Source organism: Periophthalmus magnuspinnatus, chromosome 4, assembly GCF_009829125.3.
Source record: "Periophthalmus magnuspinnatus isolate fPerMag1 chromosome 4, fPerMag1.2.pri, whole genome shotgun sequence".
Taxonomy (NCBI): Eukaryota; Metazoa; Chordata; class Actinopteri; order Gobiiformes; family Gobiidae; genus Periophthalmus; species Periophthalmus magnuspinnatus.
In genome coordinates, this window is record NC_047129.1 from 2,157,013 (window position 1) to 2,174,114 (window position 17,102).

Here is a 17,102-nt window from a genome sequence, read left to right on the forward strand (position 1 = left end):
ATTATGACAAAACAGGCAGATGTGGCTGTCACAGGAATTTAAGTGTTTAAATATCAGAAAGCTACTATAGCTTTGGCACTTGTGAACTGGGACACATCGCATGACACTGCTGAGCTGGTTGACACCTTATTTCTGCTCCTTATCAAAGATTCATGTGACACTCCATAGACATGTGTATGATGCAATATGTATAGAGCCACCAGGCACTGGAAGGGGTGGGAGGTCACATGATTGAATACAGAAACAGGGATGGAAAAATTATTATCAAGATAAAATATTGAAAAAAATGTACACTACTTGATTTTGGCTGCTTTTTATAAGTATCTATTTTTAATACATTGCTTTGGAATCACACAAACTCGATCAACGTGTTTAGTGCAGTGTTTAGTGCAGTATCTAACTTTTCAGAAGAGGGTTCCACCACCTGCTTGTCTCCAACGAGATGTTATTTCTTTGCCTAAAATGTTCCACGATATGGCATTAAACTTATCTATCTGTGAAGAGATGAGTCCGCTCACTGTAAGAATGTATGATTATGAAGGTATTTTTGAGCAACAGAAACACCTTGACTTTCCTATTAATAAAAGCGACACATATAAGTATAACTATACTTTCTAAGTTACTTGTTTAAAGGCCCACTATGTCACTTTTCTGGTAGAGGACACGCTACCTGCTTGTCTGCATTTTCAGTATGCATTCTTATTGTGAGCGGGGTACCCTCTCCACAGATCGGACCTGTAACTTGTCCTGGTAGAGTTATTTTTAAATCAATACCACTTTAGAAAATGGCTTCTTTAAAGTCATACTAAATTAGTCCCAGTATAACTCCATACTGCTCTATCCCTGCAGTGTTTCACATGTTCCACCTGCCGGAATCGCCTGGTCCCCGGAGACCGCTTCCACTACATTAACGGCAGCCTCTTCTGCGAACACGACAGACCCACGGCCCTCATCAACGGCCATCTGACTTCACTGCAGACCAATCCACTGCTGTCGGACCAAAAGGTATCTCCCTCCCCCTCGAACGCCCCTCCACACAACCAAGTTCATTTACAGTGCCATCGTGTTATCATGATACAAACATTTCAGACTCTAAAGAGTACACTTGATACTTGATATTGATACTCAAATGATCATTTTAAAAGGTCTTTCTTAGACAATATTGTAATTTTCAACACAAAATAATAGTGTTTGTTTTTTATACCATGTGGTCTTACACTAGTTCTGATAAAACTCAAGATGAAACTGTTCAGGAAAGGTCAAATTCAGTGTTTTTTTTTTTTTTTTTTCTCAGCATCGATACTTGCTTAAATGAGTAGTTTCGATACTAGGTTTAGTATCAATTAGTATCTGATTTTCAATACTTTTGACAACCCTACAGTGCATTTGCCTGGCAAATCCAGAATGATATCTCTGTATTTTTTTAAACAGATTGATATCAGTCTGGTCACCACATCCTCTGTTGCCTCTGAAGCCCGGTCAAGTGTGATCGTGTAATCAGATCATTTTTTGTTTTTTGTTTTTTTCAGTGACAAATGTGAAATGAAGGAGCTCATTGGTCACCTATGATTTACAAATAAACTCAAGACCACCTTCATTTGACAAATTAAACAGGTTGTCATTAGTTTTTATTCGCCCAAATTTTAACTATTGTGCAAGTTTTGGCCCTGCTTTGGTTAACATTATGGTTGCTAGATAACAGGTATGGAATTACCTCAAGTTTAAGTATGTCATATCTGTTGCTCATGTCCGACCAGGAAGTGAAATTATAAACTTCACCAAAATAAAAATGTGATTTTTTTTTTTTTTTTTGTAAAAAGTGCATTCTTAAATATTATTATGTTAACTATGTTTTAGTGAAACGAGTAGTCTAACCTGTCATATGCACTTCAAAAACAAACTCATGATGGAGTGAGAGAAGCTAGTGATTACTCTCCATCACACTGTCAGCTATTAACAGGAAAAGCACAAACATCTGTAATTTTCATGCAACTTTTTCTGACGCGTTTGTATTGACGTGACTGATTACTGCGGAACACGAGACAGATATTAAATCTCTCAGAGTAGAGATGAATTTTATTTTTAGATGGGCAATGGATTTTTCCATCATTCTTATTGGAAGACACGAACTGCGAAAACTGAACAAAAACTGAAAATGAATTCTTCTACAGCTGTCTTTGTTCACTACAACACTACATTCAAGCAAAGTCTAAGTTATTAGAGAAGAAAGGCAAAAAGTTACAAAAATGTCAGGATTTCAACAATTAGATTTGACAAAGTATTGTACAAAATGAATGATTCTTCTCTACAATATTTTTGGGAAGGCTTACTTTAGTTGAACCATTTCGGTTCTTGATTTCAATTTAAAAAAAGACAAGTTGTGCTTGAGTTTGCTATATAATTATAAAATATCTATCTATTATTGATCTAAAACAACTTAATAAAAGAAACAAGTCTGCCCAATGGGAGCTGACGTTGCTGTAAATATTATCAAAACAAAGAGCCATGAAGTTGTTGGCCCCTCCGATAGCAGCAGATCACATTAGAGAGTAGCAGATTTTTTTTCAAGTGTATAAAAATGGCTACACAATGCTGCAGAATTCAACGCGTATTAACAATTAAGAAAATAAAACAGGAGAACAAAGTAAATACATAGCAGTGGGCGTGTACTGCTGGAAAACCATCAGAGCAATGATGCCTTGAATTAGGCGTCACTGAGGAATTGAGGAGGAGAGGAACATACAGATTATACAGATTACTCAAACATGCATGAATCAGGCTGAATGCAACTTCAACTTCAAGATAAATGAGATGGGGAAACAACGATGAAATGGTAAAAAACTCTGACAAGTCAATTTTGCATACTAGGTCTACTTTAAACATGGTCATAAAAAGTAAATTCAATCATAAACCATAACTTCAATACAAAAGAAGAAACCAAAATTGTCTTCAATTATTATTATTATTATTATTATTATTATTATTATTATTATTATTATTATTATGGCTCTTCTTGCAGATACACAGTATCAAACAAGCAAAGATGATTACAGATGCAAGTAATACAACTGAAACACTAATAACACAAAACGAAAACAAAAATAATTGCAATTGATTTACATGCATGACCTGTGACCCACTGATTCTGGACATTTAATTTGCGTCATTCTCAGAGGGACTTATTAACCTTCGTAATCAATATTTCATTTTCTGGTTCTGATTGAACTAGCCAATGCTACGTTTGGACGATCAGGTGTGTTTTTCTTGTAACTTTGATATGGTGATGTGTAATGCCTTGCAGAGATAATCAAGCAATATTTTTAAAGCAAACCATAACTCAAAAACACTAATCAAAAACATTTATTTATTTTCTTTTTTTTTCGATTGCAAGAGCTAAATTATACTTTTTAATGGTAGGGCGATTTTGACAAAAAATTATGTATTTTTCAATTATCTTGATGACAATATTGAGATGATATTTTTACACCAGGAATGTGCTAAAATGTGCCTGTAAATGTCTTAGGTCAGGTCAATTTAGTGTTGTCACAATACTAAAATTTCAAGCTCAATTTCGATACTAAGGAATAGAGTCGAAGCTCGATACCAGTTATGATACCACAATGATAATAATAATTAAAAAAAACAAAAAAAACCTCTTTCTTTAGACAGTAGAATGTGATTTTCAATATTTAATCATAGTACTTTCTTTTTTATTACCATGTGGTCTTATTTCTGTGTAGTCGTCCATGGGTGTATACTAGTCTGTGTGTCTTATACTTGTTCTGATACAGCTTAAGATCATTCTAAAAGTCTTCAATAAAGTTTCATTTCTGTCTTGTGAATGCGACCTGCTGAAATGAGTATCTAGTTTTGACGTTTTTGCATTTGACTTTCGATACTGTTAACCTTAGTTCAAATATCAAAACATTAATGAACTATTAAACCACAAAAGGGCAGAAACACTTTATACCCTTCTTTAGAATATTAGACTAGATGTTTCTGTTTAATCAGATTTTTGATATAGTGTGTAATAGTTTAAACTTTATACAATAGATTCAATACCTTAATTTTATCCAAAACAACAATTGCGATACTGTACAATTTTAAACACATCTCTATACTTTATATGAACACATTTCATTGCTAAAACTCGCAACTTTTTGCATTCTAATTTTAAGTACAATGAATTCCTTGCATGTATCATTGTGTCACAGTCAGATTAGCGTACATAAAGTAAACTTCCTATTGCACTGACAGATGACCTGTTGGCTTTGAAAAGAACGTTTAAACCCCACGTTTGACTACTCTGTCAACAAGACTGGGATCACCTGTGCTAAGTTATTACAGGGAGGCCAGAAATCTGTATCCACGGCCCCAGGCGGCGGCAGCTCCTCCATCACAGAGCTGTCATCATGGCTTCCCTCTGATTTGATCTGGATGCCTCTAGTGAAAGCGAAACAGAAGGCCTAATCATATACGCTGGATAACTTCATTCTTCAGGATAGCTTCATTGTGCCTGCAGGAGATGTAATCATTTTTGCTCCAACAACAAGCCACTTTATTGATACCTGGGCTGCTCACAGATACGGAGGTTAGGAGCACACGTTTCACCTTGAGTGGTTTGTGAGTGGAAGTGGGACTACATTAACTCCCCTTCCCCACACTCCTTTTAGGGCCTTGTCACTTTTACAAATCAGCTCTTAGTGCTCTCACATTCAAATTGAAAGCATTATCTGGCTTAATTTTAAATGCCTGTTTAACTCCTCCCTGCCTGTCTCTCGCACTGCAGCCGCAGTAGTAAATATGAGGCTTCATTTCTTATTTATGCGCTAACATCAATTGTAGTGAAAAGTGCTGAATTATTGATGCTAAAATGCAATCTGAATATTGGCCCTGGTGCTTTAATTATAGCAGAGAGAGAATTATTAAATAAACAGAGAGGCGCGGCGCAGCGGGACTGTCTCAGGATGCTTTTGTTGAGTGAAATAAAGCAGAATGATCCTGCTGCTAAAGCGCGTTAGCACACAAACATTCCCCTTTTCACCGAAACAGAATTTGGACGGCCTCCGACTTCCCACAGCACAACAGCTTGCGGAGAGCGCTTCTCCAAATCAATATCGCTCATGTATCCTCAGCTGCACAGCATAAATTGAATATAGAACACAGGCCGGGTTAGCGCTGCGAAGAGGCCCAGCGAATTAAGCAGTCACCACTCGTACGGAAAGAGGGTTATCTACAGTCCGCCATAGTTCTGATTATGTGCGATTCTGCGCTCACATAATTGGTGCCGTGTGCATTCACAGCATAGGACATTTGATGCTCATTTATTAAGCTTTCTTCTCGGCTTCTTCCTAATCTCTTTGTTCAGAGCAGACAAATTACCTCTCTCCTACAGAGCAGCTTTGACCCAGGGGAGTGAGACCCTCCCAGCGTCAGTCACTTTAATTAGCCCCCAAGTAGGAGTTTGCAATTACTAATAGACTCAAGCCCTCCTAGTCATTTGAAGGATGAAGGGGAAAGTAAATCACTCCTCAGAATAGTGTAAAAAGGGCAAAAGAAAAACAGGAAAGATGAAAAAGTTGAACTGAGACGGATAATTGTCTTTACTCCGCAGCATTTTTCAGTTTCGCAGGGCCCGGCACCTCCCGCGGTTATGTCGGAACGCTGTTATAATTATACCAAAGAGAATCGCTTCATGGATGCACTTTTAACTTAATGCAAAGTAAATGGGACACCAGATGGGTTTCAAAGCCTGGCTGATCAATAAATTAAACAAGGCCCCACTGAAGCCTGCGGTTAATGTGTCAGCGATGGTGGAGGATGATCTACACAGTGGTTTGAAGGTAGACTCTGGGCTCAAGACAGTCTGTTCCCTGATATAAGTCTAACACAAAGTTCAGTTGCGCAGTCGTGCCTTCTAAACACCAATCACACATGGGTAAAGTGAGGCCAATGCCTTTTACAAATCTGAACAAATGTATTAAAAAAAATGGACACTTTGCTGTTCATTTGAATTTTTTGAATGTATGAGCAAAAGTTATTATAAAAGGCAAAAGTGGACTTTTCTCTTCACATTGCATTTGTTTCACTCACACACATCCCACCTTCTGAGGTCATCAGGTGGTAATCTAGGAAGCATCATTTTGTGTTAATAGGATATAAAACATTGTTATTATCGTAATATTCAATTAAATGCAATTCTATTTATATAGCACATTTAAATATAACTTCAGCTTCTCCTTTAAGTGCTTCACATAAAAAGTAAAAAAAAAAAATACAAAAAAAATACAGATAACACGATACATAGGCAAAGAACAATAAAACACCAATAAAACACCAAGATATCTGGTCTAGCTAGAATTAAATGCCAGGGAGAAGAGGTGTTTCTTTTGTCTAATTTTCGAGGATCTGACAGGCAGAGGGCGCTGTTCCATAGTCTGGGCACTGCCACAGAAAAGGCTCTGTCTCCTCTGGTCGTGAGTCTGGCTTTGGACACAGCAGCAGGAGCTGGTCAGCTGACCTCTGACCTCAGGGCTCTGGGTGGAGCATACAGCTACAGTAACTGCTTCAAATAAAGTGGACCCATAAAGTGCAGACATTTAAGCACAATCAGTAACATTTTGAATTGCACCTCAGTTGATTAAAAAAAATAAATAAAAATAGCAGCTATTGCTTTTAGTCTCAATGAATCTGTTTTTCTGACAAATGGACTGTGCTCTCATTTATAAAGCTTAACATGGAATTCTTACTAAAATTGTGCATAAGAACAAAACAAAAAACTTCCACAAACTTGCTCACATCTCTCTTTGAGCACATCTGTCTCATTTCCGAAAGTCCTGACACCCAAGATTCTGAGTTGTTGGACCGGCTCACACATTGTAATGTTTAGTTGTCTTTTTATACATCACAAAGTTAATGTGGAAAGTGTAACATTTTTAGACATGCACAGGCTTTATAAACGAGACCCTTGAACTGGACTGGTCTGCTATTTTCCATACACATATATAATTTTTATCTGCGTTGTGTAATGTAGAAACAAATAACCAAAGGTGTTGTTTAAAAATCTTGACAAATAACTTTTAATGAGACATGAAGTTCTTAAGAAAGAGTAGATTTTTTTTTTTTTAATATAATACTCACAAGTGGATGAGTCATGTACTGTATGCGCTCATTGCTCAAGGTTATCGTCCCGTCAGAATCTCGGAGCGTCCCAGGTCTAATGCACAGTAAATGGGACACCAGATGGTTTTCAAAGGCTGGCTGATCAATAAATGAACGCGGGGCCTCGGTGGGACTGGTGAAAGTTGACGTGTCAGCTCAGCGGTGTTTTGTGAATGACGGGTTGCCAGATTGTTCATCTTTTTTTTCTCTACTCTGTGTCTCCACTATGCAGGTTTGTTAGGCCGGCCTTGGGTGAGCGAGAGAGAGAGGGAGCAGCAGGATGTGTGCCTTCATTTTCGCCCTAACTCATTGTCACCCGAGACAGAGTGGATCCCAGGCTCTTTTTGCCCTCAAGGAATCCTCCAACCATCCTCCAGTAACCCATACCCCGCCGCTCAGCCTCCCCCCTCCCCGATTATGGCTACTGGATACTTGCACTTAATGCACCTGGATAAAGACTCTACGTGAGCGTGGACTAGAAAAAAAAAAAGAAAAGAAAAGAAAGAATGAGAAACTTAACAGACTCTTTGGAAAGAGAAATGAGAAAATGTGGAAAATGGACAAATGCAGACTTTTCAACTCTGCACATTTGTTAAAAAAAGACTTTGGAGAAAACGCAGGATCATGTTTATCCTTTTCTATCCTCCCCCCGAAACAACGCGGTGTTTCTATATTTGAAAAAGTTGTCAAAAGGGGATTGTTTTTTGTTTTTTTGGTGGTATATATAAAAAGATGGGTTTTAAAAATCTGTGGCTTTTTGTGCAAAACAAATCATGAGACTTTGGTGTATTTGTAAAAGTTCCCATGTATGTACAGTATGCATGTAAATGTCGTGGCTACAGGACATCCCAGCTCCGGTTCTCCTTGTACCCCCTAAAACAAACCCAAGTACCCACAAGAACCATGCCCATAGTCACCGATGTAGAACTCATCAACAACATATAAATGCTGAATGAAAGAGAATTTATTTGTGATATTTTCCGAGACATTTGCTCCACTATGGTGTATTTAATTAATAAAACATATGGACAATTTATGACTCCTTAACTTCATTGTTGCTCTTGAGAATTTTACTCCCAACTTGCAATTTACTTCAGTGGAGTTTACAGATTTTCTAATTACGGGTGCGAAGACACTGTCATGATGTCTGACTGCCTTGTTTTTAGCAGAGAAGTGTTTTCACAGGCACCATTATGTCTGAATGGCATAATTACTACGAGATCCCATTTGCCACTCTACAAGAATTTATCTTTCATGCAAAAAGCTGATAGGAGTGCGCCAGTCATCTGCTTTAGAATGCAAAAACTCTATTAAAGACGCCATTGAGTGTGCAGCCCAGCAATCATCAAGGCACATGATGAGCGTCTAACTGAAAATGGATAAACATGTAGCCACTCTCTCTGTTCAAATGACCGCTTGCTATTCATCACTCTAATACCTGACAGAAATAGAGGAAAATGTCCCTTTGAAGATTCAATTACTGCAGAGAGGGAGAGAGGTGTCTCTCCCTGGCAGCCACAAATTGAATGGGCTATTTGCAGAACAAATTGGTGTTTGAAGTCCTTGCAAGACCTAATAGGTCTGAAGGAGGAACCCGGTAATGGCTGATGCGCTTATCTGCAGCGTCTGGGCCTCTCAAGAGCCGCTGTGTGGCTGAAACAATAGCTCTATACGGCAAAGACCTTCATGCAAAATCACTGGAAATGGAAGATAAAATGGCTATAGAAGTAACAGAGCTCGGAGTTTTGGTAATGCACCCCTCAGTTTTTCTCAATATAAAGCGCAGTATGTAACTTTTTTTTTTTTTTTTTTGCCAAAACATAGACAAAAATATAAGTTGGGTTTTTTTTGCCTTCTCCTTTGACCGGGCTTGCATCTCCACAAACCTGGCTCTTCAGAGTTGAAAATGTATAGTAGGCCTGGAGGAGGGCCTTCTGCTTGTTTCTGTTGTTCCTTGGGCTATTATCTACCACAGTATGACTTATAACTTATTATGGATAATATGGTTTACATTTTCTATTTCCAGGGAATCATCCAGGTGATGTGCCACCTCCAGAAAGTTACATACTGTGCCTTTAAATATCATAACATGCAAATTATAAATGCAATGCTTTCACCAGAGTGAGACTGTGGTGAGTAAGTCTACAGGTATTTCTATTTTGGAATAAAATGTCCTGGACAACGCCTGAAACTCCACAACAACTCTAATTCAACGAATCATATTACATAAACAGTATGTTGTAAAGATTAATAAGTAAAACATTGTACAGTCAGTGAATGAATAAATCAGCTCAAAAACGTCAGGAATTTCAAGTCACATATAAAGGTCATCATAGTGCGACAGTGATGGAAATACAAGATGTTATGCAAGAAACAAGTGTATAAGTGGAAGATTTATCAGACTAGGTTACCACTAATCATCTGTTTGCAGCCAAAAACAAGTATGAGAACTAGCACAAGTATATTTCTCTGTACTTGAGTAAAGGAGCAGTATGTAACTTAATGGTGGCAGGCCAGCATGTGCTTGTCTCCATAGTAACACCAAGTTCAACGTCCGATCTGTGGAGAGGCAAGATAAAGTAAAGTATACATGTTTTTCAATGTGTTCTTTCAGCAATAGAATTACCTATAAATGAATGAGTGCAAGATAAGATAGATAAGTTTAATGCTATATTGTGAAACATTCCAGGCGTCAGAAAAGTGACATAATGCACCTTTAAACAGTAGTCTAGCCTTTGTCCTTGTGAAACCTAAGAGCATGTTCATAATTCCAGCAAGTCTGAAACATCAACAAAACGCGCTGGAGCAGATAAGAGCGCAACCACATTTATTCCAAGTTAATCCAAAGCAGATCAATGATAAATATGCTTTTCTGCAAATGCAAAAACAATATGGCCAGATTTACCTCCAAATAAAATATGACGAGAGGATAATGGCGCTTTTTCATGGGACATTTAAATTGGAGATTTGGCTGCAGACTCCACGGACCACTTAGAACAGGAATCTGGGGGAATTGCTATGTAAATATCACGGAAAAGGCAGCGAGCGCTAATGCCTGGATGACTGTACAAGCCTCACTTAGCTTAACCACTTGATTTAAGGCGTTTTTGGGATGTCCAAAGTTCATTTTTACCTCATATGAAATCGTTCTCTGTTCCAAAGCGTCGTTGACGATCAGGTTTTCCAAATGAATTAAGTTGATTTTTGGGGTTGGTTTTTTGCTTGACTAATCCACGTGATAACTATGCTATTCCCTGCTACACTGCATTAGGCCTTTTCCATTATGAAATCCTCTTGGTTCCTATAAGCTGTTTACAAGCTGCCACACACACACATAGACATTTCGGGTTGGGCAAAATGACTAGCAATGTACGCTAAAATGCCCACTGACAGGTATTTAGTGGCCGAGGTATATAATGGCTGCGATATTGGAAATGATAACGATATACAATATGGCTGTTAAGTACTATGATATAGATATTATTGCAATATTTTAATTCACACTGTAAAACTCTAAAACTAAATTAAAGGCCAAATTCCAACTGTATTTTAATAATGTTATAGTAAATGGTATTACAGTAAACTGCAAGGGATTCTGGGAGAAAAACGGGTGGGAGAGTTGAAAAACTCCATTACCATGATTATACAGTAGTATAGTGTCAGGGCAATGGGAAAATGAATCAGAGCGAAATTTTTCAAAGCTGCCATCTCTGCAGCAGGACTTTTTAGCCATAGCTTCATTTTTCTTTTTTTTTTGTACTTCTTGGACTACTTTTTTATTTCACACATGACAGCCTGTCTCTCTTTTATACCAGACACAGCAATTAGATTTGGCATTTTGGAGAGTTTGAGACCTGCTGCCCTCAGTCACCACCAGACCGGATGGGTAAGTTACAATACATTTTAAACTCTGAAATATTTTGGACCTTGTTCATTTTATTCCAATGCACACACTGTATCCAGAGTTTAGCTGTAAGCTACAATCTGCTCTACTTCATATTACTACAGTGAAGAAACAGACATGCTAATGTAGACTGACCTGTGTGGTTTGCAGGGGTGTATTTTAATTTTATTTTGTTAATTTAAGGCTAGCATGTGCCCCTCTTCCCCTCTCTCTGCTCCTTGAGCTGGATGATCAGGCTCTACGTACACAGACATGAGCACGTGAGAGAGAGAGAGAGACACAGAGAACAGGAACAAATACATTTAAAGTTCTTTCCCAGTCAATATGAACTATCCCTCATTTGGCTTCATTAAATGGTATTTCAGAAACTAGCAAGAGTACCTTTTAGCTCTGAGCTAAAGGAAAGCTAACTCTCTGTTTGTCCTTATTTCAGGCTGTTTCTGCAGTGCAGGAGAGTGAGCTACACACCACAGTGAACTTTGAGCTTGTAAGAACATGGTTATGATGCTTTTTTTATTTTTAAACCTACACTAGCAATAGTGATTACACTATTACTGCAGTTTTCTTGTACATTTAAACTGTGTTCTCCTTTTCAGGATGAATGACCATCAGGGCCAGATAATCTCTGGCTGTTTGAGACCAAATCATGTGAATGAACCACTATGTTTCTGCTTTTACTACAAGTTCATCCTCAGCCTGATACAGCACACTCCACACAGTCCAAAGGTGTGTTTATAAAAGTATTACAATAATTTGACAGATTGTTCTTGTGTGTTAGATAAGATGCATCATTGCCAAGAGAAACACAGGATTATTGATTATGAATTACACCTTTTGGCTTGAAATATCTGGTTCAATATATTATTGGTTTGTGTGGGTCATGGTTTTGCATATTTTGGTTAAAAACCAGTATTGGAAGTATTTGAACAGAAAAATTTTGGATAATATGTTGAAAATGCAGTCATTTACAAAGAAAATGCTTAACCTCTAAACTTTGCATAAAATCTACCATCACTGTAGCTGTATTGAGCTTACGGTATGTAGATGTACATACCTATAAGGTAAAGTTATTGTTGCTACAGTAAGCAACTGTTTATTTAATTACGGTAAAATAAAGGCAGCCTATTTGCCTGTGATTAGTGTTAATGTACCCTTCCCAGTTTTAAAGTGCACACATGCTGCACATTCTAATAACATTTGTCTTATTTTGGCCAGACTGAAAAAAACCCAAAAACATCTGATCATAGACAAAATCAAGATTAAATTAAGGGTAGCCACTTTCCTGGAAAATAGTAAATGAAATTCACCTTTTTCATTTAAAAACACTTTTTATAAAAACAAAAAACAAAAAACAAAACAAAAAAACAAAACAAAGCAAAACAAAAAACAAACTCACATTTTCTGTCAGATGGAGAATTTTGGTGTTTTTGCAGTATTTAGTTTTTGAGATATCAATTATTGCATCAGCCAGTATAGCAATAATGATACTATTGCGATCTTGTACAGGCCTTGTACATTTAATTGTTAGTGTGGGAAGTAACTTCAAACTAACATTTTGTTCACCAGATATTCATTTCTATCTCAAACACAACAGAAAACCAGTCCACCCTGCCCAATGACAACTCAAATCACGACAAAATGTGAAGATACAAGATGAAGAAAAACTTGAAATAGTTCTCACAATTGGACAATCTTTGTTTTTGAAATGATCATTTTAGTGAGTTTAACTTTTGAATTTGAGCTGTTTGTTGTGACTGTTTCAATGGTCTTGTCTTGTGTATCAAAAGTGATCCAAGGAAGGATTTTGATGCTGTTACTTTGCCCTGAGGCCCTGACCTTCAAGGCATAAAGCATTTTTATTGTTATTATTATTTTTTTAACATTTTCTTTTTTGAGTAAACTATCTTAAAAGGGAATCCAGCCCTAGTGAATGATTTATGTGACAATGTCTGCTGAAGGCATCTGATACATAGTGCTTCATTTTGCTGCTTATGTTATACAAGGGTCATTCAATAAATAAGGTGAATTTTTCGGTATAAGGACTTTTAATCCACATAAAAGCTTACTTTTTTGTGTTTGTTTTACTTGTTTTTCACATGGATTTAATTTCTTTTGCAGATTAAAAAAAACTTTGAGAGTTTTGGCGATTAACAAAGATGGCTGACCAAGAAGCATGATCCAGGATTGAACAGTGGTCAGTTATCAAGTTTTTGGTTGGTGAAGGTGCAAACCCGTTGAAATTCATAGGAGAATGTCAACTGTGTCTGGTGCCACATGTTTCAGCCAAAAAAATGTCTACAAGTGGGCTAAATTGTTTAAAGAAGGACAGAGCAGTGTTGAGGATGAACACAGGCCTGGGAGGCCTACAGAAGTGAGGTCTCCTGAGGTGATCGAACCAGACACAGTTGACATTCTCCTATGAATTTCAATGAGTTTGCACCTTCAGCAACCAAAAACTTGATAACTGACCGCTGTTCAATCCTGAAGCATGCTTCTTGGTCGGCCATCTTTGTTAATCGCCAAAACTCTCAAAGTTTTTGGGGTTTTTTTATCTGCAAAAGAAATTAAATCCATGTGAAAATAGAAATACTTTTAAGAAATGCTTTTAACTTTATATAGAAATACAAAGTTAAAAGCATACCTCAGAACATTCTCCATAGTGGGGAAGATTATAGTCAAAGGAACAACATTTCCATGGAAAGAAGCAGTAGGAGACCCTTTCAAGCCAGATAAAAGTGAGGTTTGTGGAGATGCAAGCCCGCTCACAGTAAGAACACATGTTTTTATACTTGTTTCAGAGCAATAAAGACACAAATACAAATACAACATACTGGCTTACTCTTGTTGTCAAATTCAGTATTCATAACTTAAACTATACATTATAAGTTGCTTTGATGTGATAAGTCTTATAGTCAGGGCTAATGGATCTCGTCCACAACAATGAAGCACTAGTAAATGACAGATCTACCTTGGGGAAATCACTGCTCTTTCTCCAGTCTCACCAGGGACTCCACAAAGGCAACACACTGGATTACATGAGTCCTCAACTTGTATTTATTTATGATTTGTTTTGCTGATACAGTTGTCTCTCGCTATATCGTGGTTCACCTTTCACGATCTCGCTGTTTCGTGGACTTTTTTGTGCAATTTTGCATGTTTTTTTTTTGTTTGTTTTTTTTTACTGGGTATGAACGTGCATTGTGTTCTGCGTCCTGATTGGCTAAGGGACTGTAGACCATTGTCCATCAGTCTATACACAGGGGTCACTTTAATCCAGATCCCCATCCTTTGTCAGCAAAAACATGTGTGTGAGTTCAAGTTTTTAGCAAAATTAAAATTAAATAGAATAGATTTTTGTCATATTGCTCAGCCCTTATGTTTTTGTTTTTTTGGGGGGTTTTTTTGGATTTAGTTTAGAAAATGTTGTGTTTGCATTACATTGTATGAAATATATTTTTCTTGTAGTAGTATATCTTCACCATTCAAATTCTTAAAAATACTAATACTGACAATACTGAAGTGGCATTTCCAGAACCAACCAAAGCCAAGCCTATTTTAAACGCCAGACAAACCTCCTGCTGGCATCATCTTGGCAACGAGGGGGGTGCCATTCTCTGCGGCTGAAACCAAGTACTCAAGGATGGCTAATTGCTAATGTCAAAATAGCACAGGCAGTACGGAGGGAAATGTCACGTTATGCCATCTGTCGGTGGCTAAAATCAATTAAGCCAATGGATTTGAGCGTTTACTGCACATCACCTTTGCTAATTGTCTTTAACATTTTGGGAAGAAATAAAATAGAACTTCTACTCAAGTTTGACTTTTGAAAATTCACTCCCTTGTTGTTTGGAACGTTAAAAATGCTATGCTAACGTCTCTACCTTTTCTTCCATGCTACAACTGTTCTATAAATGCCCGTACTAAGATGTCCAAAGTATGAAATAGAGCTTTACGATGCACACACTCATCCTGCTTTGGTCCTGGTTTGAGCCCCATTTAGTCCTGATGTAAACTTGATCTGGTTCTGTTCTGGTCCCAGTTAAATTCAGGTTTAGGTTTGTGTTTAGTCCCAGTTTAATCTCCATTTTAATATGTTCATACACACCCTAACACTGCAGTCATGATAATCCATGGCTTTGTGATTACTTGGCCTTTTAATAGCAGCCCTAGCAAAATGTTTCCAAACAGCCACAAAAGGTTTCAATCAATCCAGAAGCTTTTTTTTTTTTTTTTTTTTTCTCAATTCTGAGGCAACTGGTTTGAATCTAAAATGACATAATCTGAAAAACTTTGCCAGGTTTTTGAGATGATATAACACGCCTGGATTACTGAAGGATTACACCGATTACAAAAACACATACTGAAATAATGAACAGGAAGTGGTTTTGCGTATAATTTATAGAGAACAATCAACACCATCAAAAACACAACCACATGTAGACAAAATAAAAATAAATTAGAAGATTTATTTTTCTTTAACAGAAGATGGAAACCCTGACTCTTTAATAGATTACACTGCACTGATCTGTCTAATCATACTTCATTAGCTGAAATAAAAAAATAAAAAAAAACTTTCTTCAAAATTCCTAAAACTTTACTACTTAAAGCTCGAATACAACACTGTTCATTTGGATTTCATGCCTCAGACTTGCATATCTCTAACAAAGCTTTCTTGATACACTAATTGTTGCTTCATTAGCCTACACGTTGCACTGTTTCTTGGCCGGGTCTGATCTGATTTTGCCAGAACCTGCTAACATCAAGCCTCTCATCACATCTCTAATTACATTGATTAGGTCTGTGGGGGTTTGCCTGTTCCTTTGTTCCTCCGAGCTCATAAACCATTTATTACATTCAACACAAACTTGGGAATGGGATGCAAGCTCGTCAATGCCAGTTTTTTCTTCTGATTATACTAGCGCCTGAAATATAATGATGCAGCCATGATTAGCAGTAAACACCGTGCTGGTCTTGGTTAACCCCTAACTCGTTAGTGAGTTTGGATGGCGAATGGAGGGATAAAGTGGACTATTGTCTTTACAAAAAAATAACAGATTGTCACCAGACCAGGGATAGATTAGGGCATGGGTAAAACACTGAGTCACTGAATTTCACCATTGTAAAGTATCCTATTAAACAACATAGTATGCATTCCTGTGACTTAAATTGCCTTTTAAACATTCCTTTGGTCACCTTGGGATTAGTATTTCACGTATTCTAAGTTAAAATAGCTTTTATATTTAGAAAACACAAATAAACAATTAGGTATTTAGGCGCTGGAGCTCCCTCTGCTGTCAGCAATGGGAATGAACGATGAAAAGAATAAACAAGTGAAGTCCTTAGGCCATATGACTGCTGAGCTAATAAAACCATGCACTTGTTGTGAACACGTTTTGACCGCAGTACGTGACGCTTGGTGATGATTTATATGTAGCAGAAGTCTGGATTTTTACCTATGACGCAACAATCCAGGCTAAAAGCTGAGGATTTTTCAGTGCTCAGAAAAGACAACTTTGGATCAATGGATTAATGAAACAACTGTGAATGAAACGCACTACAACTATAAGTTATGTTTTTAATGAACATGATTAAAAGTGTGTGTTTATATGTTTGCCTAATTTAAAGTCAGTTCTGTCCACATTTTGGTCCTGCAGGGGTAATTTCTTAAATGTCATATATTACACAAAATGGGGTCTTTTGAGCTTGAAACACATGTTGTTACCTCATCAAAAACATGGAGTTGTGTTTCATTCACACATGTTTGAGTAACGTTTTATTAATAGTCTGCAAAGCTCACAATGCTCTGTTCCACACTGTGATGTCATGTAGTGGTAGTTTTCAAGTTAACAAGTACGTTTTACCTTTTGGTCTGTAGAGATATGTAATTCCAGGGCAGAAATCATCCAAATGATTCTAGTGAAGATGTATGGAGTTTAAAAACACAGTGGAGGACTCCCTTTATGACATGACAAGGTGGAGTGTTTTTGGTTTGAGAGAAGAACACAGCCTAAATGCTTAGGGTTTGTGTGTTAAACAT

General features: G+C 37.3%; 1 protein-coding gene across 2 annotated transcripts in view; it reads left to right on the top strand.

Moving 5' to 3' along the window:
* Positions 1-17,102, top strand: part of lmo4b (LIM domain only 4b) — a 53,302-nt gene that overhangs the window by 13,435 nt on the left and 22,765 nt on the right. The window contains exons 4-5 of one of the 2 annotated variants that reach the window (XR_008648684.1): positions 850-1,005; positions 7,394-8,049. Coding sequence is in view for 1 of the 2 variants with exons in the window: in XM_033965451.2 (XP_033821342.1) it covers positions 850-1,005; positions 7,394-7,402 (165 nt within the window). In the remaining variant the exon portion in view is untranslated. Of the gene's footprint in view, positions 1-849; positions 1,006-7,393; positions 8,196-17,102 lie in introns of those variants that run through there. The other variant, XM_033965451.2, reaches the window with a different exon arrangement.